A 26,793-nucleotide genomic window follows, 5' to 3' on the forward strand; every position below is an offset into this window, starting at 1 on the left:
GTCCCGTTTTGTCACCCGTTTTCCACTCCACCGTATTTCCCCGTTTGTGTCCTGTTACGACCCGTTTTTTGACCCCGACCATGTTCCGATCCCCTGTCCTGGCTAACGACCTGTTTTTCCTCTGTTTCGACAAGGCAAGCACTTTGACTCTGACACCCGTCGGTCCCACGTTTTGCACCCGTTTTCCACCCGTCCGTTCCTGATTTCCCTGTTTGTCTCCGACTACGACCTATTTTTTGCCCCCCGACCACGTTCTGCTCTCCCGCCCCAGCTTACGACCCGTTTTTGATCCCGACCACATTTTGGGTCTCCTGTCCCGGCTATCGACCTGTTTTTTTTCCGTCTCCGACACCACGATCTCCGCTCCGGCATTCGGAACACCTTGCGATTCTGTGAGCGTCTTGCTCCCTGCGTCCAGCGAGCATTGCCTTTCCTTTTTATCGCACAAAACCTGTGAGAAACGTCACGCAATTGGGTCTACCCTTTGTTCTTGACGTGACATGTAGGAACCAAGAATCAAACATGCAACCTCTCGGTTCCAAGACGAGCGCTCTACCTTCTGAGATACCGCCGCCTCTTACAACTAAATAATGGTTGTTTAGGTCGCATATTGTCACCCGGGATGAAAGGCTTAATGATCCATTCGAAAACAAGCTGAATGCGCTCGGCTCTATTGAGCGAATCGACTAATGGATTTGACACGGCCGGCTCCGGCAGCCCACAGTCTCCGAACAAGACGGCGGCGGGGGAGACCAACAAGGTAAATAAAATAAAAAAAGACCAGCCGCCGGCTTTTTTCGGGGGAGGAAAATTATTCTCCGCTTTTGATTTCTGCCTCATCAATCGCAGCGGGTCGCATTTCCATAAACGACGCCCGCAGGCCGGCCAGGATTCTCTCTCAGACGCAATCGGAGCGATTTGCGGTTCCGGTTAATGGATCCCGGGCCGGTATCGGGTGGCCGGGAGTTAGTCGATAGTTCGACAATATGGGTGAGTCGCAAGGTTACGGAATTACAGGAATATATCGGGAATACCGTAAATTCCGGACTAGAGAGCGCACCTGATTATAAACCGCCACCCACTGCATTTTGACAGGAAAACCGATTTTGTACATACACAAGCCGCACCTGTATATAAGCCGCATGCGCCCACATTAAAAAATGTAACACAAACACAAAATTAACCCAAACCCGACTTCAAGTCCTGCGATTGAAACTAAATGTCCTTCATTAAAGTCCACAATCCAAAAATCACAGCCGGCAAATGAACAGAAAATGATACCTGTACTTAAGGTTTGATGGAGACCTGCAGAGTCCGGGTCCCGTTGAAAGTAATCCAAGGAAAAAGTGTATATTTCTAAAGGTAAGGGTGGGAAAAATATATCAGATGAACACATTTACTCACGCATCTCCTTTTTCTTTAACCAACTTTTTACCCCCTCTTCTTTCCTTGTCTGTCCCTCACCTTTAGCGGTCCCCACTTAAACTCGGCACCCCGCGTTTGTTCCGCCCCTCCTTTTTTGTTCACCCGTGCAAAACATATCAAAATAAGTGTCTAAAATAAATACAAATAAATACATTGCAAAAATATACAGTTGCAAATACATATTATACATGGGTTACACATATTTACAAAGAAAGACGGTACACCGAAAGAGTTCTCAAAGCTTTAATAATAATAATATAGCTTTGATGGTAGCAACACTCGAGCGCCGCTGCATAAATTGGCCGCATCACTGAATAAGCCGCAGGTTTGAAAGTTAGGGAAAAAAGTAGCGGCTTATAGTCCAGAATTTACGGTTCACAAAATTTCAAGAAACTTTCGATTAAGGAATAAATAGATACTGTTCATGGTGCCTGGCTCGTCCAATGAGGACACAACTCTGGACAGCTTTCTCTACTGTTGACTCCATTTTGTGCAGGCTTGGGAATACATGGAACGGCAAAAGCTGAGGGAAGAGAGCGTGGGAAACAAAAGATAAAAAGTCGTGAGAGAGGGGGGGAAAAGAAAGGAGAGGAAGAAAATGAAATGAAATGAAAATGAAATGAAATGATCTGCATTTCTATAGCGCTTTTCAAGTCAATGAGAGAGAGAGAGAGAGAGAGAGAGAGAGAGAGAGAGAGAGAGAGAGAGAGGAGAGAGAGAGAGAGGATGAGAGAGAGAGAGAGAGAGAGAGAGAGAGAGAGAGAGAGAGAGAGGAGAGAGAGAGAGAGAGAGAGAGAGAGAGAGAGAGAGAGAGAGAGAGAGAGAGAGAGAGAGAGAGAGAGAGAGAGAGAGAGAGAGGAGAGAGAGAGAGAGAGAGAGAGAGAGAGAGAGATGAGAGAGAGAGAGAGAGAGAGAGAGAGAGAGAGAGTGAGTGGGGGTGGGGGACAAAGAAAGAGGAGAGGAAGAAGGAAATCCAAAGAGAAATGGTAAGACAGAAGGCGAGAAAAGAATGCGTGAAGGGAAGAGAGAAAAGGAAAAAAAGTCAGAGCAAAATAAGTTAAAAATACACAGAGAGAGAAAGAAACATAGAGTTAACAAAGGAAGAGAAAAAAAAGAGACACAGAAAGTGAAAGAGACAGAGACTGGGAGGAAAGGGGTGGAAAAGAGGGAGAAAGAGCGAGAGAGAGTGAGAGAAATAAATACAAGTACAGTGTCTTTGTTCGAGGCACCTGGCTTTGGCAACATCAAGTTGATATATCAACCTGCAGCTTGTTTTTCTCTTGCGCTTCTCTGAGTGTTGTCTCGCGGGCCGGATTCAATCCCTTAGCGAGCCTGATCTGGCTCGCGGCCGCCTGTTTGACACCTGTGAGCTAGGAGGACCTACCGATTTACCTGGCTCCTCGATCGTATCAAATAAAACACGGTTTATGTACTTACCCCAACCCTAGTCCAAAGGCTCTCTTAAAGGACACCCGTCTATTTTCTGTTGCTAGTGTATAAAAAATGAAAAAAAAGGTCCTCTTTTGAAGTTAATGAAGAGCGACAGCAGTGAAATGAAATCAAATGGATGTCGGTGAACATGAGCGCCCGTCAACCTCCCACATGTTGATTGGGGAGATGTTTCCACAAAACAAGCAGCCCCATTGAGTGTGGGCCAGACTTGATGGTGACAGTATCTTCTATTGCACATTTTTACCTCTTCTGTCAAGCAATACTGTGAAGCATGTGTTGTATTCCCTCTGTCTGTACCGCTTATCCTCAGTAGGGTCACGGGGGTGCTGGAGCCCATCCTAGCAATCATCGGGCAGTGGGCAGGGGACACCATGAACTGGTTGCCAGCCAATCGCAGGGCACACAGGGACAGACAATTCGTTCGCTCATTCACACCTAGGGACAATTTGGACCGGACAATTAACCTGACATCAGTGTTCTGGTTTGCCCGCGTCCCTGCGTCCTAGACGCGTCATTTTTGCTGGGGACGCATAGTGTTGAATCAACGTGCGTCCCTGGGACGCATCTTTTTTGACACAAAATTGTCATTTTTACCTGATTTTCTGGTAAACAAAGATTTACCGCGCTCCAAACTTTTCGTCAGGCAGATCGGCCATTGTTGTTTTGGTCTCGCGGTTCGAGTTTTCGTCTGCACGCCGATCTCAGCAAACGTCATTGTAGTGGTGGTTGTCGTCGAGGGAAGGTGAGGCTAAGTATGCCTCCGAAAAAAGTTAGAATTATGTGAAAATCAACACAAAATTGGTAATTTTCTTCAGTGTCAGTAATAAGTCGAAACTTAATGCAGAAAGTGATAACAACGGCAATAATTAAGGCACGAAAAAAACGGAGGAGAAATTCTTTGGAAGATCGCGAAGGCAAGGAAAACATGTGTGTTGAAGCAAACAAACAAAAGAATACTCCTAGCAAGGACTTTTCTGCCAAAATGGACTAAATTATATTTGTGGTGACGCTATAAGGAGGAGGATAATGGATTGGACTTTGAGAAGGCATTACAACTATGGCGGGACAGCAAACCACGAAGAATATATGAATTGGAAAATCTGAAGTGATAACTGCCTTGTATTACCAATTAACTGTGATGATTAAAACTGCATGAATATATAGACTAATATTTCAGCAATATTATTTTGTATAGTGTACAATATTTTTGTGAACTGAAAACTCTTGAAGTGATAACTGATTTGTATGATCAATTAACTGTGATGATTAAAACGGAATGAAAATATAGATTAATATGATTATTTCAGCAATATTATTTTGAATAATGGGGCAATATTACGTGATCACTGATTTGTATTACCAAAAAACTGTGATGTGCCCGGAGGAAACCCACCCATGCACTGGGAGAACATGCAAACTCCGCACAGGAAGTCCGGTAGCTGGATTTGAACCCATGACCTCAGAACTCTGCCGCACATGTACTAACCACTGCGCCGCCGTGCTGCCGTAATAATGTTTCTAATAAACATTATTATTTGTCTTTTAATTGAAATTTGATATGCAATAGCTATCCCATGGTAGTATTCTTTTGTTTATTAATGCAAATTGTTATTATGAAAAATGATTGACAAAAGATTCTCAGTCGTGAATTGTTGAGTTTAGTGAAAATACAGCGATGATAAATTGATTTAAAAGGAGAATTGTGAGTAAACACTTATAGTATAACAAGGAACGTATAGATTAATGAACAAGACTTAAAAAAAAAAAAAAAGTTTTACTGACAGATTAGGTTCCCTGTTCTTTTTAAGCCCAGTCCTTTCACTCGCCTGTGGTCAGTCTGTCATCAAACCTCCGTTTTCACAAGGCAAGCACTTTTGACTCTGACTCCCGTCTGCCCCGTCTCTCCCGTTTTGTCACCCGTTTTCCACTCCACCGTATTTCCCCGTTTGTCTCCTGCTACGACCCGACCGACCATGTTGTGATCTTCTTTCCCGGCTAACGACCCATTATTGACCCCGACCACGTTACGATCTCCTGTCCCGGCTAACGACCTGTTTTTCCTCTGTTTCTACAAGGCAAACACTTTGACTCTGACTCCCATCGGTCCCGTGTTTTGCAGCCGTTTTCCACCCGTCCGTTCCTGATTTCCCTGTTTGTCTCCGACTACGACCTATTTTTTGACCCCGACCACGTTTTGCTCTCCCGTCCCAGCTTACGACCCGTTTTTGATCCCGACCACATTTTGGGTCTCCTGTTCCGGCTATCGACCTGTTTTTTTAAACAGTGTTTGAAGTAACGTCTGCCCGGACGCCCGGGTCGTGCATCTTTTACGTCAGGTGAACAACTTAGAAAACGTCATGGTTGGCATGGATTTTGTTCCTGTACTAGCCACGCCCCCTCCCTACGCGCTGCCTACTATTTGCAACTCAGGACACACAATCAAATATGTGCATATAAACTGAGTATTTCCTTTTATGGTTTTAAATACAGCTTAGATGAGAGTATATACAATAGGGAGAATACCTTCATGAGGAGAAATTCAGCGGCCACGTACTCTGTGCTTGAGAGGGCGCTAACATGAAATGAAATAAAATGATCTGCGTTTCAATAGCGCTTTTCAAGTCAATGACTTCTCAAAGCGCTTTACAATGTGCTCCACATTTCCCAATAGCGGCCTTGCAGCCATGTAGCTAACCTGCTTATTGGGGGTATATTAGGGGTTCAGTGTCTTACCCAAGGACACTTCCACATGTAACACGGACGAGCCGGGATTCAAACTGGGATCCCTTGATCCCAAGACGAGCGCTCTACCTCCTGAGCTACTGCCACCCCCAGAATTGTTGTTATTCCAGTGTCTGGAATAACGTTTGCCAGGATACCCGGGGCGTGGATCTTTTACGTCGGGCTTACAAAATGTCTCCGCCCAGGTGGCCGACAGCTTTTTCAAGAGAAAATAAAACAAAAGACTTTTTTTTTTTTCAAATCCAACGTTTGTTTTATTCCGATTTCGAAATTTTCGTTTGGTTTGGACATTTCGGAATTTCGGTTCGTTTAGCAATTTGCTTACTCAGCAGCCGATCAGAAGACTCTATCGAATAACTACGTGCTTCCGGACTTTCCCGAGCGATATAAAGTCGTGCATTTGCATATCATTTTCCAAAGTAGACGAACAGAGAACACAAGAAAAAAGGACAAGTGGTTAGGAAACAAGCTAAAACCTCAGGCCCAGAAGAAAGATTCAAAAGAAGCTAACAAAATTGATGACGCTACGAAATGTAAACATAGATTAAAAGCATGGTGGAAAGAGGAGTTCACGTGGCGACTCAAACATTGCATGACTGAAGATGAGTAAATACAGGTACATACTCATGGCAGATGGAAAACAGCCATGTCGTATACATGCAGTGAATGTTATAAGTAGATTTATAATAAACTTCATTTTAAAGTGTTGTTCTGTTATTGTGTTTCAAGTTGTGAAAAATGGAGCAGGCAACTTTATGGCTGGTCAGGCGACTTTTCAGACTTTTTGGCATGAGTTTCAGACGCTGCAAATAATCAACCATCTTTTTTGAAAAAAATGTCCGTTTGTCTATATGTTTTACTTGTCTTTCTTGTAATATCAAAAGTTAAAATAATAGCTCTCGTAAAAGTATTTCAAACTATATGATTTTGCTCATTTAAACTATGATTTAAATGGTTTTAATATATTTTAAACTTTATTTCTATTAAAATAAAAAACATAGAACCGTCAAAAGGAGCCAAATGATCCGATAGAGAAAGTGGATACTTAAGATTAAATATAAAATGAGGAAAAATACTATTTAAATTGAGGACAAAGCTAACAGGAATCAAATTTTACAAGCTTTTCTCTCTATTTTTCAACCACATTTAAAAAAAGTGCAGTGGTTAGCGCGTGTGCGGCACAGTTCTAAGGTCTTGGGAACTTCCTGTGTGGGTTCGAATCCAGCTACCAGACTTCCTGTGCGGAGTTTGTATGTTCTCCCCGTGCTTGCGTGGGTTTCCTCCCATATTCCAAAGACATGCATTTCAGGTGGATTGGCTGGTCCAAATTGTCCCTAGGTGTGAATGAGAGAGCGAGTTGTCTGTCCCTGTGTGCCCTGTGATTGGCTGGCAACCAGTTCAAGGTGTCCCCTGCCCATTGCCCGATGATTGCTGGGATGGGCTCCAGCACCCACGCGACCCTACTGAGGATAAGCGGTGCAGCTAATGAGATGAGATGAGATGAGATTTTTTAAAAAAAAAGAAGAAAAAATGATTCAGGTCACCATTGTTGTTCGATCCCTGAGCGCGATCTAAGCAACGCTAGCAAGCCATCGGCGGGGGGAAAACGAGGAGAGGCTCTCAGTGGTGGTTTTCCTCGTCCATCTGCCACTCGATTAGAACCTTGCCAAGACACTCAGTCCACTTTGCTTAATTCGGTTGCCACTGGTTACCTGCTCTTTACCTTGCATGAGTCTGGCGAGTTTGTCCTGGATGTTCGATCCGATGGATGGATGCATGGATGGATAGATGGTTGCAAAGCTACACCGATGCATGGATGGGTTGAATGCAAAAAATGCGTGTATTCAAGGAATTTCAACTCCTTGCCCTGAAGAATTCTCGTGCCGGCGTGATGAAGGGGCCTATCGTGGAAGGAGAGCCGGAGCTAGCGAAGCGGCTAGCGGCGGTATAAGTCTTCGGTACCCTCCGTAATCATGGTAAATGCGAACTCGCGACCAAATAAGATCATCGAGTGCGGGTGGAAAACATCGAAGCGCACAGGGAGCGCAGTTGCTGTGTTTTGCGGAAACGTGGCTCACGTTTAGCATTCCGGACGCTAACGTGTAGCCACCCGGAGCTACCCGGAGCTATCCAGCTTCAACGCCGCTAAACAGAGACACGAAAGCCGGGGGGAATCGGAGAGGAGGCGGACTTGCTAACACGAGGTGGTGTATCCCTGGATTTTCACGAAGAAAAGTTTTCCATCTGCCGCAGGGATGTCGAACTTTTGGACTGGCGTGACGTCATCCACTCCACTACAAGCACCCCTAGGGCATCATGTTCATCTGTTAATAAACAACGGGGTAGACTGCTGGAAGTGTGAATTTCCCTACGGGGATGAATAAAGTATCTATCTATCTATCTATCTATCTATCTATCTATCTATCTATCTATCTATCTATCTATCTATCTATCTATCTAATGGATGGTTGGATGCATGGATAGATGGGCTGAACGGATGCATCAATGCATGGACAAATTGATGGATGGATGGATGGATCAATGCACGGAGAGATCGATACATGGATAGACGGATGGTTGGATGCATAGATGGATGAATGAATAGATGCATAGATGGAAAGATCTATTATGTCTGTCTGTCTACCAATGCCATATCCCCCTAGTGGGAGTTTCCTGGAGTCAAAAAGACACTAACATTTATTCCAATTCGCTTTTCCCAACCTGACACCAAACATTAACTATTCTATAAGAATTATGACTCACAACACGTGGTAAGCTTTCTCTCCTGGCTTTGATCTCTTTGATCTCCTGCAAAACGAACATGAAATGCGACAGAAATAAAATGAAAATAAATCCAAACAGCTTGTCAACATCATTTTTGCCGTTCCATGTATTCCGTTACTCCCCAAGCCTGCACAATATTCAGTCATTTTATTCATATTTAGTTTATTTTGTCTTTTATTAGCATATTTGGTATTGAAGTCATCCAAAAGTAATTGAAAGTAATCAAGTTAAAGTAACCCTACTCAACCCTGATTATACTTGCGAACAATATCACCTCATGGAATCATGTAAATACTGAAAAGAAAGGGGGCCTAGTAATGAACCCTGCGGAACAAATGTATTTTAGCATGCTATCATTCTTAAATTGACATTATTGGAATATTTCCTAATCTTCTTCCCGGTTCTTGGATATTGTTCTTCATCACATGCTTCACATCTCTCTCTTTCCAAAAAGTCCTGTCAGCTTCTTTTCCAGCCTCCAAATGATCCAAACAATTACTATTCTGATGACGGTAACACGAAAGCCCAAATCTCGACATGCAAGGACGGAAGCGACCCGGCAGGATGTCCGTCCCTCTTCCGTCATCCTTCCATCCTCTCGCCGATCCAGCATCTGCGGTGCCTCCTTCTCACTCCTCCTCCGCCTCCCCTTTCGCCCTCGTTCCCGTCGCTTCCTGCTGCCACAAATCAAATGATATCGGGGTCGTATCCACGGGCAACGGCTTCTCCCTCCGCGCCGCATCCCCCTTCCGCCCAACCCGTTTCTCACCTCATCGCGCGGTGCCGCCATCCTCACCCTCCTCCGCCGACCCTTCCCCCCGCCTCGCCGTTTGTTTTAATCTCTATTCCCATCTCCATATCGCACGTACACGCTGACATGTTGACATCCTCATTTCCTCAAGAGTCATCTGAAGTTAACCTCACCTGAAGCTCATTTTAAAGTGTCTTGTCGGGATGGAATAGCGATACCCCAAAGTGAAGCCATTCCCGAAAACAATACTTGTCATGATTACTGATTAAGGGCGTCAACAGCCACGGGATCCGATTGGCTGTTGAACCCTTTTTAAACCCCCGTCTTCCAAGAGTAAGCCATCAGACCGTCTGCGAACCTATGCCCTCAGCTAGCAGTGTTCTGGTTTGCCCATGTCCCTGCGTCCTAAACGCATCATTTTTGCTGGGGACGCATAGTGTTGAATCAACGTGCGTCCCTGGGACGCAACGTTTTTGACACAAAATTGTCATTATTACCCAATTTTTTTTAACAAAGATTTACCGCACTCCAAACTTTTCGTCAGGCAGATCCGCCATTGTTGTTTTGGTCTCGCGGTTCGAGTTTTCGTCCGCGCGCCGATTCCGGCCAACGAGATCTTGTTGCTTCGAGATGACGTCATTGTTGTGGTGCTTGTCGTCGAGTTAAGGTGAACATCAACACAAAATTGGTAATTACTTCAGTGTCAGTAATAAGTCGAAACATAATGCAGAAAGTGATAACAACGGCAATAATTCCGGCACAAAAAAACGGTGGAGAAATTCTTCGGAAGATCGCAAAGGCAAGGAAAACACATGTGTTGAAGCAAAACTTTGGCGAAAGAAAGAAAATGGATACTCCTAGCAAGAAAAGGGACTTTTCTGCCAAAATGGACTCAATTATATTCCTGGTTACGCTATGAGGAGGGTGATAATGGAGGCTACATGTTCTGTGATACGTGTACCCAGCGTGACAAAAAAACTGGATTGCATAAATCATTTCGCAATACGAACTTTCAGAAAAGCACATTGGATCGGCACAATGACAATGAAAACCACAAATTAGCTATGGAAATCCTGTTGCTGCAGGAAGAGAGAGGCAAGTATGAACGGATACGACATCAAATAGAAGACTTGGCCATGCTTTCACTGCTAAAGATAGTTAAGTGGATGTCAGTATTTTGTATAGAGTACAATATTGTGAACTGAAAAATCTGAAGCGATAACTGCTTTGTATTACCAATTAACTGTGATGATTAAAACTGAATGAAAATAGATTTATATAATTATTTTAGCAATATTATTTTGTATAATTTACAATATTGTTGGGAACTGAAAAATCTTGAAGAGATAACTGATTTTTATTACCAATAAACATATTTGTCGCCGATTTACAATTTCAACCTCGATAACACTAAATTTTGGCGACCCATAGATCTCTGTTGGGACCCATAGATTTTTGAGCATGCGAGTCTCCGGGACCCATCATTTTTCACTGCTCAAATGAACACTGAGCTAGGCAAGCTTTGTACTATCCGACATTATCCTGCACAGGTTTTTCCTGCCTGATACCTATTGCCGACCCGTTTCTGGACCCGTTTCTGCTTCTGCTCCTCCGTCCCGGCCATCGACCTGGTTGGCCCTGTTTCCTGCCTGACACCCGTTGCTGACCTCTTTTTTGGACCTGTTACTGCCCTTTCTCCTCCGTCCCGGCCATCGACCTGTTTTCTCGCTGTGTACGACAACCCTCGCTCGACACGGAAGAGCCACTTATGCGTTCCTGCCATCAGTCACCGACGATCATCGGATTGTGGATGCAAGAACTCTTTCTTCATAAAAACTGAGTAAAACAAACGCTATTGGGTCCTGTCTCCGTTCCTGGCTTTTGACAATACATGCACATTTTGCAGTTCCGCTGACGAAATAGTACCCGGTTGTCCCGGGGCCACAAAAGCTTAAGTTCCCGTGGTTACGCTTGAAAGACGTCTTCAAATTGGACCTCATCATCCCTTTCCCTCCCTGGTGTCATGTAACTCATTAGCGTTACAAGGTCTTTGCTGTAAATGTGGGACAGATGTTGGGAATTTTGTGCCATCTCTTTCGCACTCTCCTTCTGGCGGGTTCATTGCAGTTCCTCAGAGCTTCATTATATACCTGTATATGTATATATATATCGTCACTGTCACAGTGTTCATTTTACCTGTGAAAAGTGATGGGTCCCGGGGACTCGCATGCTCAAAAATCTATTGGTCCCAACAGAGATCTATGGCTCCCCAAAATTTTGTCTTATGGAGGTTGAAATCGTAAATCGGCGACAAATATGTAATATAAATCTGTATACCGTATTTTCCGCACTATAAGGCGCACCGGGTTATAGGGCGCACCCCGAAAAAATAGTTTTTGGTCCTATTTTTGACATACATAAGACGCACCGGATTATAAGGCGCTACAATGGGAACGTGGACAAAACAGTCAGATAGTTCAGTCCAACTGATTACCCCCTTAACATTCCCAAAGCTTGCAAAGAAGCAAATACGTGTCGAGAACACGTGCGGATGCGGTGTCCGTACGATGTCACTCAAATGCATTGTTCCATCATTCGGAAGGTTAAAGTCTTGGGATTCAAAAAATGCCAACCATTCCTTAGTTTATATTTTCTTTTTTTGCTCGCAACTTTACTGTGCATATGACAATAAACACTTGGAATTGAGTTTAATTTAAAAAAAGACACTCCATTCTATCCATTATCTGCACCGCCTATCACAGAAACATCGAGTTCAGTCTGAAACAAGATACAGGGATAATATATATAGCCGGAGTAGCTCACCGAAGTCGTCGTGTTCATAATAATGTGCAGCCAATGTCCTCTTATGTCAGTGAGTGTAGTAAATCCAGGAGAATAAAATATTTACAAATACAGAATAGTAAAAAAATGCTTTCTGTATGCTGTCAACCACGTGCTATACACATTCATCTTTTTTGGCCAATTGCAGGCTTTGTTTTGCCGTTTAAGCCTATGCCAGCCTGTAAGTGATAAAAAGGATCCGCCCCTTGACCTCCGAATAGCTTTAGCCAATAGTGATCGATTCAACTGATGATTGACACATCTTTTTCGGCCAATTAGAGGCTTTGTTTTGCCGTTTAAGCCTATGCCAGCCTGTAAATGATAAAAAGGATCCGCCCCTTGACCTCCGAATAACTTTAGCCAATAGTGATCGATTCAAATGATGATTGACACATTGGTTAGCCAATGAAACGCCGGTAAATAAATCCCAGCATACACCGCGGACAACTTGGCGTTCGGGGGGAAATCTAGTCGGCGGCTGCAAGTTAGTAGGAAGACTTTGCGACTTAATGTTGATCCATAAATAAGGCGCACTGTATTATAAGGCGCATGGTCAGCTTTTGAAAAAAATAAAGGCTTTTAGGTGTGCCTTATAGTGTGGAAAATACGGTATTCATTCAGTTTTAATCATCACAACACAAACATTTTTGGACCATGGCCAACCCAAATGCCCAAACACCCAAACGAGTTAGGCACCTCAGCACCTAAGTTAGTTAAGAAAATACAATATACCTATGAAATTCCTTGATTAGAAAGGGACTTTAAATAGAGCCTTGTGGGACACCTCAGCTTTGTAAAATCTTTAGAACCTCAGACATCATTTCATCTTCTGTTTTGTCTCAAGAGACTCAAGTCTGTTGACCTCAAGCTCACATCCGTCACAGCAGTCGGGCAAATGTCGGTGTACGTGTCGTTCACTATAGAGCACTCGTGCGTTTGTGTAAGCAGAAGAGAAGGCGGGGGTGGAAAAGAGCATGGCAGAGTGTGAAAGTGACGAGGATAGTCGACGTGACGGCAGACGAGAAGCATGTTTGACCAGCCGGTCCTCGAGTCTGGCGCCCGAAAACAGACCCCCCCGCACCCGCATCGCCCCTTCCTCCGGTCCCGCAATCTGATGCAATGGATGGCGTAATGGAAACAGCAGAAGTGTGATTAAAAGTGTTGAAATTGCACTTCCCCTTAAATCGCGAGTAAGCAAAACCTGCCGGGATGAGCCGAAATCCCGCCTGAGCCCGTGTAGATAAAGCTTAGGGTGTTTGGCCTATCATTCAAATACTCTGGACCAATGTTCCCTGTCATTTTCCACAGGTCTGAGCGTTTACACAAAGTTGGTGAGCAACGCTTGAAACAACAATGAGCAACGGCAATCCCATGTGTGGCAACTAAATCATTATCAAACATGTCTAAAACGTATTAAATTAAATTATTTGAATGCAACACAAACTTTTTCTTCTTTTTTATAAATTCCTTTAAAAAAAATCTCATTGTGTTTATTTCTTCCGAGCTGTTACTTTTTTCTTTTTGTTCTCTATTTACTTTTTTCCTACATTTCTTTCTTTTCTTTTTTTCTGGCTTTTTTCTACATTTTTGCTTCTTTTTTTCTCTTCCTTTTGTTTCTTTTTTTCTCAGCTTTTTGGTATTTTTTTTCTTTTTTGTTCTATTCCCCCCTTCCTTTAAGTCATTTTGTGCATAATTTTACATATTATTTGGTCATGTTGGGATTAAAGAAGCAAAAACAACCCAAAGAGCCGTTTACGACCCGAAAGAGCCGGTTCCTTTTAGTGAGCCGAGCCGAAAAAGCCGGTTCCAGACAAACTCTGCTAACTTTACTGAACTTCGTTCTACTTCGACTCGACTTCAAAATACCGCATTTAGGACACAACGTCAGGGGAACCCGTGTATTTTGACCTTCATGCACTGTAACTTTGACTTAAGTCGCTTCTTAATTAGGGGGAACACTGCTTTGGACTACATTGTAATGTTATTATTATTGAATTTTTTTCTCTAATTCAGGTGATTTAAATCCGTTTTAGCATCTTTTTTTTTAAATAGTTTAAAGCAGGGGTGTCAAACTCATTTTACCTCCGGGGCCACACTATAGAACAAACATTCTCTCAGGGGCCGGACTAGTAGATTGAGGAGAAAGAAAAAAGAGAAAGAAATAAGAGAAATAGAGGGAGAGATAAGTAGAGTGGGTAGGACGAAGAAAGAGAGAAAGGGAGAAAGAGAGACAGTGAAAAAACAGAGTGAGAAACAGAAGAGATAAAATGAGAAATAGTGAGAAAAAGGGAAAAAAGAGAGAAAGTACGAAATCCAAAAAGAAATACAAAGAGAGAGAAGGAGGAAAAGAGAAAGAAAAAAGGGGAGAGAGAAAGAAGGAGAAAACAAGTGAGAGAGAGAGAGAGAGAGAGAAAAGAGAGAAAAATGAAAAAGGAAGAAAGCAAAAGAAAGTAAAAAAACACAGAGAGAAAGACGACTAAAGAAAGAGAAAAAGAGGGATAGAGAGAGTGAACGATAGATAGGGAGTGAGATAAAAAGAGAGGAAGAGAGAGAGAGAGTAAGAGAGAGAAATCCAAGTATAGTGTTTGTGAGAGGCACCTGGCTTTGGCAACATCAAGTGGATATATTTCGACCTGCACTCAACCTCCTGAGCCACTGCCGCCCCTGTCCTGGTTCGTGTCAGTGTGTGATTAAAAGAGAGCATAAATACATGTTAAAGTTGAAGGCTGAGTGATTAGCTGTTAGCATAACATTAATTTGTCAATCTGGCTCTGAAACGGTATCCATTCTTTTTATGAAATTTCGATGCACTTCATAAAACCATCCAAACTTCATGTGTAGCCCACACCTCTCATTTGGCTAACCCGCCACCTATCCTCCTGCTTTTTAGGTGACCTTCACCAAACGGAAGTTCGGCCTGATGAAGAAAGCGTACGAACTGAGCGTTCTGTGCGACTGCGAGATCGCCCTCATCATCTTCAACCACTCCAACAAACTTTTCCAGTACGCTAGCACCGACATGGATAAGGTCCTGCTCAAGTACACCGAGTACAACGAGCCGCACGAGAGCCGGACCAACGCCGATATCATCGAGGTAAGGTCTTGGAGATTCGCCGGAGTCTTTGATTTTGACGATTTCAATTAAAGACTGACGGGTGTCCACGGTATCATTGCCTTATCCCTGATGGACGTCAGGGTACAGTTCGAGATTTTGATTGGCTACTTGACATGTTGTTGCAATACATGAGCGTTTAAACATCCTTTATAAAGCAAGTTTCAAACGACGATTTACGATATATTTATTGACTCTCCGGCACTCGAATGATTCTATTCGAACAAATCTGATTCCCGCCCTAAAATTTAAGTCAATTTTGCTTCCGTATTTGAATGAAAAATCGTAAACTCGAACAAACCCGAACACAGCTGAACGTCAGTAAGATAAGCGACCACTGTGTCTCCAATTGCCCGGGTGGGTAACATCATTTTGAGAGATCGTTAGTCCGACAACAGGTCTTGAGAATTTATCGAGAATTTGTTCCTTTTGTTGCCGATAATAACGGGTCCCGAGAAAGTCGAAAGGGGAATGGAAAAGAGGAAAACGGTGAGAACAATGATCGAGTTACAATTGCGAAATACGAGAATGGTGTCTCAGTGTTTGCTACTAAACGGTTGGTTTGAAACTGTTGTGTTTATTATCTTCACATAAATAATGTTTTATTCATATTTTAGGTATTTACTGTTGTTTAGGTACACTTTTGATTCTATATATCCATCTATCCATCTATCTATCTATCTATCTATCTATCTATCTATCTATCTTTCTATCTGTATCTATATATCTAGACATCTACCTATCTCTATCTATCTATCTAGACATCTATCTATCTATCTAGACATCTATCTATCTATCTAGATATCTTTCTATCTAGACATCTATCTATCTATCTATCTATCCAGACATCTATCCATCTATCTAGACATCTATCTACCTAGCTATCTAGACATTTATCTATCTATCTATCTATCTATCTAGACATCTATCTAGACATCTAGACATCTATCTAGACATCTATCTAGACATCTATCTATCTATCTAGACATCTATCTAGACATCTATCTAGACATCTATCTATCTAGACATCTATCTATCTATCTATCTAGACATCTATCTATCTATCTAGACATCTATCTATCTATCTATCCAGACATCTATCTATCTATCCAGACATCTATCCATCTATCTATCTATCTATCTATCTATCTATCTATCTATCTATCTATCTATCTATCTATCTATCCAGACATCTATCTAGACATCTATCTACCTAGCTGTCTAGACATTTATCTATCTATCTATCTATCCATCTATCTATCTATCTATCTATCTATCTATCTATCTATCTATCTATCTATCTAGACATCTAGACATCTATCGATCTAGACATCTAGACATCTATCTATCTAGACATCTATCTATCTATCCAGACATCTATCCATCTATCTAGACATCTATCTACCTAGCTATCTAGACATCTATCTATCTATCTATCTATCTATCTATCTATCTATCTAGACATCTATCTATCTAGACATCTATCTATCTAGACATCTATCTATCTAGACATCTATCTATCTAGACATCTATCTTTCTATCTGTATCTATCTATCTAGACATCTATTTATCAGTCTATATAGACATCTATCTATCTATCTATATAGACATCTATCTATCTATCTATCTAGACATCTATCCATCTATCTATCTATCTATCTATCTATCTATCTATCTATCTATCTATCTTTCTTTCTACCTACCTACCTACCTACCTACCATGGTCATATCCCTCGAGAGGGGTGACCTACAGAAAGACAAACACATACACAAAAACAAAGAAAAGAAAAAAGGAAAAAGTAGCAAAAAACACCAAAAATTTGACCATGGCCAACGTAAACACCCAAACGAGTTAGGCACCTCGACACTCAGGTTTGACCAACTTGGGTGCTGAGGTGCCTAACTTGTTGCTTTTGTCCCTCCAGATGAAACGGGACACGAGAAAGCCACCATGTCACTCGGGTCAGGGTGACACAACACACTGTTCAACAGCAGGGCCCGACAGCTTTACTGGTTTACCCCTGTCGCATCATAGAACACGTCTAAACATCACACTATCCTTTCACAACACCTCTCCACTCATTCCTATCACCAACAAGAGCTCTAGCTTCCACTATATTTAGACCTCTTTCCTGCAGTGCACTCATGGCACCATCCATCCAAGTCAATCGTGGCCTTCCTCTTGGTCTCCCTCCATTTACTCCTGCTCTGTAGATCCTCTTCAACATTCGCTCCTCATTCATTCTCTCCATGTGTCCAAACCAACCGAATACTCTTATCCACACGCTTGCTCAGTTCCGCTACTACTCCAGTTCTGTCTCTCACAGTTTCATTTTTGAATCTATCCAATCTTGTCACTCCTAACATACTCCTCAAACACTTCATCGTCATTCAATGTATGGAAACGTATAAAAATCTACACCATTACTTCCTGTGGGAAAACTGTTTCGGTACTCAAACAATTGTGTACTCTTGTTGAAAAACCAAGATTTGTTCCTGACATAACACTATTTCATTTCTTACTCTAATACACTTTTAAGCGTATAGTTAAATTTAATCCATCCATCCATTATCTGCCTCGCTTATCCTCAGTAGGGTCACGGGGGTGCTGGAGCCCATCCCAGCTATATTGGGGCAGTGAGCAGGGGACACCCTCAACTGGTGGCCATTCAGTCGCACTAAACGAAATCGAATTCAGATCACTAAAAGAGTTTTGTTTTACAATTCCGAATCTTTCAAAAACAACTAAATATTATTTAAAATACGTTTGTTTCAGTGTAACAACAAATAATCTATGAAATACAAGAATACACTTCCATTAGCTCCAAAGGGGGCAACAGTACACAACTTCAACAGAAATTCAAAATCCAATCAACACGTGACTTGAGAAAAACGGATCAAAGTTTAAGAAGTGTCATTATTTAAAATGAATTGATGTGAAAACTTGACCTACATTGACAGCTATTGTTCCCAGGTGTTACTCAACTGTAGCCTGCGTAACCAGAATCCTGATTGGTTTTTTATTTATTTTTTTGTCTCGTTGGGTTATGGTTGTACCAGCACACACGGACTTCTCTCCTCTGTAACGAGTCACTAAGTGAAAATATTTTCATTTTTAATATTTAGCGGGCATTTTGTGTACCGTATTTTCCGCACTATAAGGCGCACCTAAAAGCCTTTATTTTTTTTCAAAAGCTGACCATGCGCCTTATAATACAGTGCGTCTTATATATGGATCAATATTAAGTCGCAAAGTCTTGCAACTAAGGCAAGCAGCCGCCGACTCGATTTTCCCCCGAAGGCCAAGTCGTCCGCGGTGTATGCTGGGATTTATATACCGGCGTTTAGTTCCTAACCAGTGTGTCAATCATCATTTTAATCAGTCACTATTGGCTAAAGTTATTCGGAGGTAAAGGGGGCGGATCCTTTTTATCATTTACAGGCTCGCATAGGCTAAAGGGGCAAAACAAAACCTGCGATTGGCCGAAAAAAATGAATGTGAATCGCACGTTAGGTTGCACTACGGCATAGAGAAAACATTTTTTACTATTCTGTATTTGTAAATATTTGACTCTCCTGGATTTACCACACTCACGGTTGTAAGAAGACCATGGTTACGTATCATTATTGAACGTGATGGCTGCAAGAGAACTTAGGTGAGCTATGCGGCTTTATATTTTCCCGGTATCTCGTTTTAGAACGATCTTGATGTTTCTGCGATGAGTCTATTTTTAAACTAAATTCAATTCAAAGTGTTTATGGTCATATGCACAGTAAAGAACCCCGTTTCCCTGCACACTAAAATTCTTACTCTGCTGTTTCCGTACATGTCTGAGACACGTATTTGCTTCTTTGCGAGACGTCCGAATGTTAAGGGGTTAATAAGTTTGACTGAACTATCTGACTGTTTTGTCGACGTTCCCATTGTAGCGCCTTATAATCCGGTGCGCCTTATGTATGGAAAATATAGGACCAAAACTATTTTTTGGGGGTGCGCCCTATAACCCGGTGCGCCTTATAGTGCGGAAAATACGGTATATTGATACACTTATAGTCAGGTTTTTCAATTCAAATGGCCTTTGTGTTGAATAAGGGCTTCTGTACAAGATTATAATTTATTGGGACTCACTCAAGTGCCTTGTTATCGTTAAACCTGATATTACGACCAGCTCATCAAGTTTTATTAAAAAAAAATGACATTTTTAGACGGTCCCTTTAAGACAGACTGTTAAATCTCCATGCGACGAAACTTGTATTGTTAAGGCTTGGGCAATTATCGCTCAAGTGCGGTTAAACCAGGTAACTCCGTGGTGATTTTCATTTTTTCTTTTTGTATAATTATATGACGGGAACTCATGCCACACGCACAAGGAATGAAAAGGCGTGACATCTAAGAAAGGGTTCGTAGGACTATGTGGGGATTTTTTTAAAAAAGACACTAAGTAGAAAAAAATGATTACTGTATAATTGCAGTGTTGTGAAAAAGTGTTTACCCCCTTCCTGAATTCTCTGGGGTTTTTGGGGGGGGATATTTAAGTCATGTCATGTTTATTTTGTACCCTTAATCACAAAGAGTCTCAAAGGGCTGCACAAACCACAGATTATTGCAAACCACAGACTATGATGACTCCATCCCCTGATCTATAACTTACATGAAGGCAAGGAAAAACTCAAAAACCTTAAGTCAAGTCCTGTTAATTTGTGACACCCTTAATCACAAAGAGTCTCAAAGGGCTGCACAGACCACAGATTATTGCAAACCACAGACTATGATGACTCCATCCCCTGATCTAAAACCTACATTAAGGCAAGGAAAAACTCAAAAACCTCAAGTCAAGTCATGATTATTTGTGACGCCCTTAAACACAAAGAGTCTCAAAGGGCTGCACAGACCACAGATTATTGCAAACCACAGACTATGATGACTCCATCCCCTGATCTAAAACTTACATAAAAGCAAGGAAAAACTCAAAAACCTTAAGTCAAGTCATGTTAATTTGTGACGCCCTTAATCAGAAAGAGTTTTAAAGGGCTGCACAGACCACAGATTATTGCAAACCACAGACTATGATGACTCCATCCCCTGATCTAAAACTTACATGAAGGCAAGGAAAAACTCAAAAACCTCAAGTCAAGTCATGTTAATTTGTGACACCCTTAATCACAAAGAGTCTCAAAGGGCTGCACAGACCACAGATTATTGCAAACCACAGACTATGATGACTCCATCCCCTGATCTAAAACTTACATGAAGGCAAGGAAAAACTCAAAAACCTCAAGTCAAGTCATGATTATTTGTGACGCCCTTAAACACAAAGAGTCTCAAAGGGCTGCACAGGCCACAGATTATTGCAAACCACAGACTATGATGACTCCATCCCCTGATCTAAAACTTACATGAAGGCAAGGAAAAACTCAAAAACCTCAAGTCAAGTCATGATTATTTGTGACGCCCTTAAACACAAAGAGTCTCAAAGGGCTGCACAGGCCACAGATTATTGCAAACCACAGACTATGATGACTCCATCCCCTGATCTAAAACTTACATGAAGGCAAGGAAAAACTCAAAAACCTCAAGTCAAGTCATGTTAATTTGTGATGTCCTTAAACACAAAGAGTCTCAAAGAGCTGCACAGGCCACAGATCATTGCAGACCACAGACTACCACAGACCATTATGACACCAACCCCTGATCTAAAACCACAGATCAGGGGTTGGTGTCACAGATATTATCAACATATAATTTAGGTTATTCATATGCTATAGAGTAGAAGTGTGTTTTAAGCTTAGATTTAAACATTTCCACTGAGGTTGCGAATCTCAGAGGGAAGAGCATTACACAACACCGGGGCCCGAAAGGAGAACGCTCTCTAACCTGCGGATTTCTTCTTGGCTCTTGGGATTACTACTAGACCAGCGTTTTCAGAGCGAAGTCTCTGGACCGGAACATAGAGGGAAATTAAATCTAAAGGTTATGAGGGAGTCTCACAGACCAGAACGAACACAGGACTCAATTGCATGCGGTTCTCAGATTTTATTGAAAGAGAGTGAGAGTAAGGCTTGTTTGATTGCTTGTTCCGAAGACTGGCGGAGAGCCGGAACGAACAAGGCGGGAGTGACACTTCCGTGTCGGAAGAAGACAGGCGGGAATGGCAAGTCGTTTGACCAGGGCTGAAGATCAGAGGCGATGTAAAGTTCGTAATAGTGGTCGTAGGCAGGCGGAAGGCAAGACAGGCGTAGTCAGGTTCGGAAACGGGTCGAAAAACGGGAATCAGGCAGGAAACAGGTTTTAACAGGGACGGAGTCGGACGGGAACGCTCCCTGAGTGAAACACAACAGCTCGCAACGATCTGACAAAGCTTGAACTAAAGTCGGGGCTTAAGAAGGGTGTGGCCACCAATCAGCTTGTCCGGGCTGTTGGCGCCAATCAAGCTGCCACAGGTGTTCCAAATAGACCAATCATGACATGTCTTTGCATGATTATGTATACTACCTACAGAACCTTCAAATCACATTTTAAGCTAACAGGAAGCCAATGCAGGTTAGCTTAAATCGGGGTCATGTGATCACACTTTCTTGTCTTAGTTAAAAGCCTCGCTGCAGTATTTTGTACCAGCTGAAGGCTCTTGATTTTCGACTTCGGGAGACCGGAGAGTAGTGCATTACAGTCATCGAGACGGGAGGAACAAATACATGAATTATAATCCCCGCATCCGACTGGGACAGCATAGGGCGAATTGTGTGCATAATTTTACATTATATTTGGTCATGTTGGGATTAAAGCAGCAAAAACAACCCGAAGAGCCGTTTAGGACCCGAAAGAGCCGGTCTCTTTTAGTGAGCCGAGCCGAAGAAGCCGGTTCTCGACAAACTCTACTAACTTTACTCAACTTCGTTCTACTTCGACTCGACTTCAAAATACTTTTGAATAAATTCCTTAAAAAAATATATCATTGTGTTTATTTCTTCCGAGCTGTTACTTTTTTCTTTTTGTTCTCTATTTACTTTTTTCCTACATTTCTTTCTTTTCTTTTTTTCTGGCTTTTTTCTACATTTTTGCTTCTTTTTTTCTCAGCTTTTTGGTATTTTTTTTCTTTTTTGTTCTATTCCCCATCCCTTTAAGTCAGTTTGTGCATAATTTTACATACTATTTGGTCATGTTGGGATTAAAGAAGCAAAAACAACCCGAAGAGCCGTTCAGGACCCAAAAGAGCCGGTCTCTTTTAGTGAGCCGAGCCAAAGAAGCCGGTTCTCGACAAACTCTACTAACTTTACTCAACTTCGTTCTATTTTTACCTTCATGCACTGTAACTTTGACTTAAGTCGCTTCTTGATTAGTAATTTTGAGCCCTGATTTTTGTGCGCTGGCTAGATTTTCTTGTGCGAGCTTAGAGGGAACACTGGCTCCGCCACCCCGCAGTTAAAAAAAAACCCAATTCATGACTTCATGTTAGGCAGCACGGCGGCGCAGTGGTTAGCGCTTGTGCGGCACAGTTCATGTCATGGGAACCTGTCGTGGGTTCGATTCCAGCTCCAGACTTCATGTGCGGAGTTTGTATGTTCTCCCCGTGCTTGCGTGGGTTTCCTCCGGGCACTCCGGTTTCCTCCCACGTTCCAAAAACATGCATTTCAGGAGAATTGGCCGGTCCAAATTGTCCCTAGGTGTGAATGAGCGAGCGAGTTGTCTGTCCCTGTGTGCCCTGCGATTGGCTGGCAACCCGTTCAGGGTGTCCCCTGCCCACTGCCCGGAGATGGCTGGGATGTATTCCAGCCCCCCCGCGACCCTAATGAGGATAAGCGGTACGGCTAATGAGATGAGATGAGATGACTTCATGTTCTTGATCAATAATTGAACTGTAGATCACTTGACCGTAGCTTTTTTTCCCCAAAATCTTTTTTTCACCTTCTTCTAACCGTCCGAGTCTGCAGCGGCAAAACCTCCTGCAGGCCGAAGTCGCAGCTGCAGATGGCTTTTAAACGCGTGCGCCTTTGAGTGTGCGCTTGTGCGCGTGTCTTTGAGTCCGTGCGGATGTGGTAGGGCGTTGGGCAGCTCCGGGCCACATCAGCTCAAGCTCCACTGCTCTTGTTTGTGTGCAAAGGCTTGTGTATTTGTTTTTTTTTTTTACGTGTCTTTGTGTGTCTATGCCACGCTGTCTCTTTTCTCCCTCTTTATGCTTGTGTTCATTTTTTGCATCGGTGCGTGCTCGTGTGTGGTATTTTGCACGCTCCTGCGTGGCCCCAGAGAGCGTCTCATACAATATTCAAGCTCAGAGTGCGTCTCGTTTGTGTGTTTGTGTGCCATCTTTTACACGGGACCGTCCCTCCCCCGGTGCTAGGCTATGCTATGTTGTGCTAGGCTTTCCCAAGCGCTAACACGCAGAGTTTTCAGCGAGTCTGTCCTCGGTTGTCCCCCTCCAGATGCCCACCTCCTCGTTTAAGCGGGTGTTAGTCGTCTGGTCGCGGTCGGTTAATCCTCAAAGTTGTCGTCCTCCCCTGTCCTCACGTGATGCCTCTTAAATGTCATTTCCTGGCATGTTTTTTAGAATAGAATAGAATAGAATATACCTTTATTGTCATGGTTACAAAATAAAATGATCTGCATTTATATAGCCCTTGTCAAGTCAATGACTTCCCAAAGCGCTTTACAATGTGCTCCACATTTCCCAATAGCGGCCATGTAAGCGGCCTGCTTATTGGGGGTATTAGGGGTTCAGTGTCTTACCCAAGGACACTTCGACATGTAACACGGACGAGCCGGGATTCGAACTGGGATCCCTTGATCCCAAGACAAGCGCTCTACCTCCTGAGCTACTGCCGCCCCTGGCTTTAAATGGGTTAGCATATTGTGACAACGAAATTGGGCATGACACTCCAGTTTCACACATTCACAGTGAGGTAAAGAAACCAAGAAGATAAGGAACAGAGAAGATAAGGTTATAAAACAAGGAGGATAAGGTTATAGTTATAATTTACACAATATTTACACAAAGAAATGACGGCATGTAGGATGTTACATACAGTTGGTATTGTTTACAATAAGATAAACAGGATCTGGAAAGTGGTTCGAAATTGGAAATTCTCGAAGTTGAAATACTATAAAGCAGGGGTCTGGAACCTATGGGTCAGAGATAAAAATTTGATTAGGGGGCGGCAGTAGCTCAGGAGGTAGAGCGCTCGTCTTGGGATCAAGAGATCGCAGTCCGAATCCCGGCTCCTTCGTGTTACATGTCGAAGTGTCCCTGGGTAAGACACTGAACCCCTAATGCCCCCAATAAGCAGGTTTGCGCCTTGCATGGCTGCACGGCCGCTGTTGGTGTGTGAGTGTGTCTGTGTGAATGGGTAAATGTGAAGCACATTGTGAAGCACATTGTAAAGCGCTTTGGGAAGTCTTCATTGACTTGAAAAGCGCTACATAAAAAAAATATCCAAAAAAAAAAAATATTAGGCACATTTCTTCTGTGATTTTTCAACTCTGATTTCAATCCATTATCTGCACCGCTTATCCTCAGTAGGGTCGCGGGGGGTTCTGGAGTCCATCCCAGTTATCTTCTGGTAGTGGGCAGGGGACACCCTGAACTGGATGCCAGCCAATCGCAGAACACAGAGACAGACAACTCACTCGATCATTCACACCTAAGAACAATTTGGACCGGCCAATTAACCTGACATGCATGTTTTTGGAATGTGGGAGGAAACCGGAGTTCCCGGGGAGAAGATGCAAACTCCACACAGGAAGGTTCAAGACATTGACTCACGCAATGCTAATGTAGGGATGGAAACAATCCGGGTCCAGTCCAGTATACAAACCAGAATGGAAACAGGACCCACTCGCTTAACATTTCTCAGTTTTTTTGGGAAGAAGGGAAATTATCGCATACACGATCCGGTTATGGCTGGTCCGGGGAGCAGGTCGCTCTGAACGCGGAAGTGGAACTTCTGTGGCGAGCGATGGCGGTGTTGGGAATGAAAAAAACGGGATAGAAGAGCAAAAACGTGATCGGGATCAGAAACAAGTCAAAAGGCAGGAGAGGAGAGTAGACTAAGTCTAGATCAAAAACGGATCGTTATTCGGGACAGGAGAACAGACGCGTAGTCAAGATCAAAACAGGTCGTAATTCTGGACGGGAGAGCAGACGTGGTCTGGATCAAAACAGAGGGAGACAAACAGAAGCAAAAAAACAGGACCGGTGAAAAAGGTCTGCGGTGATTTGCAGACGGACTAACAAAAGGGGACTGACAGGACCGAGTTTAAATACTGACAGGGAGCCAATCGGTCAACAAGCTGCAGCTAGCGCCACATGGGCGGGGCCCATTGGGTGCCATGGCAACCGTGACGATACTTATTTTAAAAATTAATGTTAATCTGGTAGCTCTTCCTGCTAATCACCAACAAGAAAGTAGCCCTCAGCTTCTAAAAGTTGGTGACCCCTGCCCCAAAAGCTTGTCTCAATGTTTTCATCCGAATATTTTAGTAAGAAAGGGCAGCACGGCAGTGGTTAGTGCGTGTGCGGCACAGTTCTGAGGTCATGGGTTCAAATCCAGCTACCGGACTTCCTGTGCGGAGTTTGTTTGTTCTCCCCGTGCTTGCGTGGGTTTCCTCCGGGCACTCCGGTTTCCTCCCATATTCCAAAGACATGCATTTCAGGTGGATTGGCCAGTCCAAATTGTCCCTAGGTGTGAATTAGCGAGTTCTCTGTCCCTGTGTGCCCTGTGATTGGCTGGCAACCAGTTCAGGGTGTCCCCTGCCCACTGATTGCTAGGATGGGCTCCAGCACCCCCGAGACCCTACTGAGGATAAGCAGTGCTAATGAGATGTTAACCTGGTAGCTCTTCCTGCTAATCACCAACAAGAAAGTAGCCCTCAGCTTCTAGAAGTTGGGGACCCCTGCCCCAAAAGCTTGTCTCAATGTTTTCATCCGAATATGCTAGTAAGAAATCCAAGTCGGTATGGAAATACTCAAAAGCAATCAAGAAAATAAGGCGAATCGACAACAAGGGCCGAGTTTAGGAGCTTAACATCGATAAAGCTTAAGCGAAAGTGGAGATGAGATGTTACATTCGGCGGGCAGCTGTCATGGGAAGATTTCCCCCCCCCCCCCCCCCGAGCGTCGGTCCGACCCGGGTTCGGTCCGGCCGGGTCAGGACGTGGTGACTCAACCCTACGATTTACGGCTTAATCCGCGGCCGGAGGACGACAGCAAAGATAATTGGCCGCTCACCAAATGCACTCGCTCGCCTTCTCGCTCAGTGAGCCTCTCAGCGAGTGCTTTTGACTATAAATTATCAAGTGTGGATGTAGTCACGCAGGCAGCCCTGTACACGCGGACGCACGTGCACGCACTCGGCTTAACGCGGGTCACGGTGCATACGACCGTTTGGCTGCAACGGTATGCTTAGAAGCACTTTAGCGTGCGTGCGTGTCGGTATCGGTCGCGGGGCTCGGCGTTCCTTCGCTCCGGCGAGAGCTAGCGCATGTGCGCTCGTGCACGTGCGCGGAGGCTTGTGGGCGGGCTGCCTCCGCTGCCACAACGCGTTAATCCGCTCGGCTGCGGATCCCAATCAGGGCGAGAGAAGGAGGAGAAAAGAGCACAATGCGAAAAGGCCGCCCATGAATAGATGAGGGGGTAGGAAGGGAAGGAGGCGGACAAATGGATGGCTGCGTAGATGAATGGACCGATAAATAGAT

At 43.4% G+C, this 26,793-nt stretch overlaps 1 protein-coding gene across 6 annotated transcripts in view; it reads left to right on the top strand.

Annotated features, from left to right (window-relative positions):
• The window catches only part of mef2d (myocyte enhancer factor 2d), a 201,434-nt gene that overhangs the window by 99,569 nt on the left and 75,072 nt on the right, over window positions 1–26,793 (top strand). For all 6 annotated transcript variants that reach the window (XM_088327568.1, XM_088327571.1, XM_088327570.1 and 3 more), the window contains exon 3: window positions 14,886–15,089. In XM_088327568.1, coding sequence (XP_088183694.1) covers window positions 14,886–15,089 — 204 coding nt within the window. The remainder of the gene's footprint in view (window positions 1–14,885; window positions 15,090–26,793) is intronic.

The sequence above is a fragment of the Urocampus carinirostris genome, chromosome 2, assembly GCF_059441175.1.
Source record: "Urocampus carinirostris isolate Australia breed hairy pipefish chromosome 2, RoL_Ucar_1.0, whole genome shotgun sequence".
Lineage (NCBI taxonomy): Eukaryota > Metazoa > Chordata > Actinopteri > Syngnathiformes > Syngnathidae > Urocampus > Urocampus carinirostris.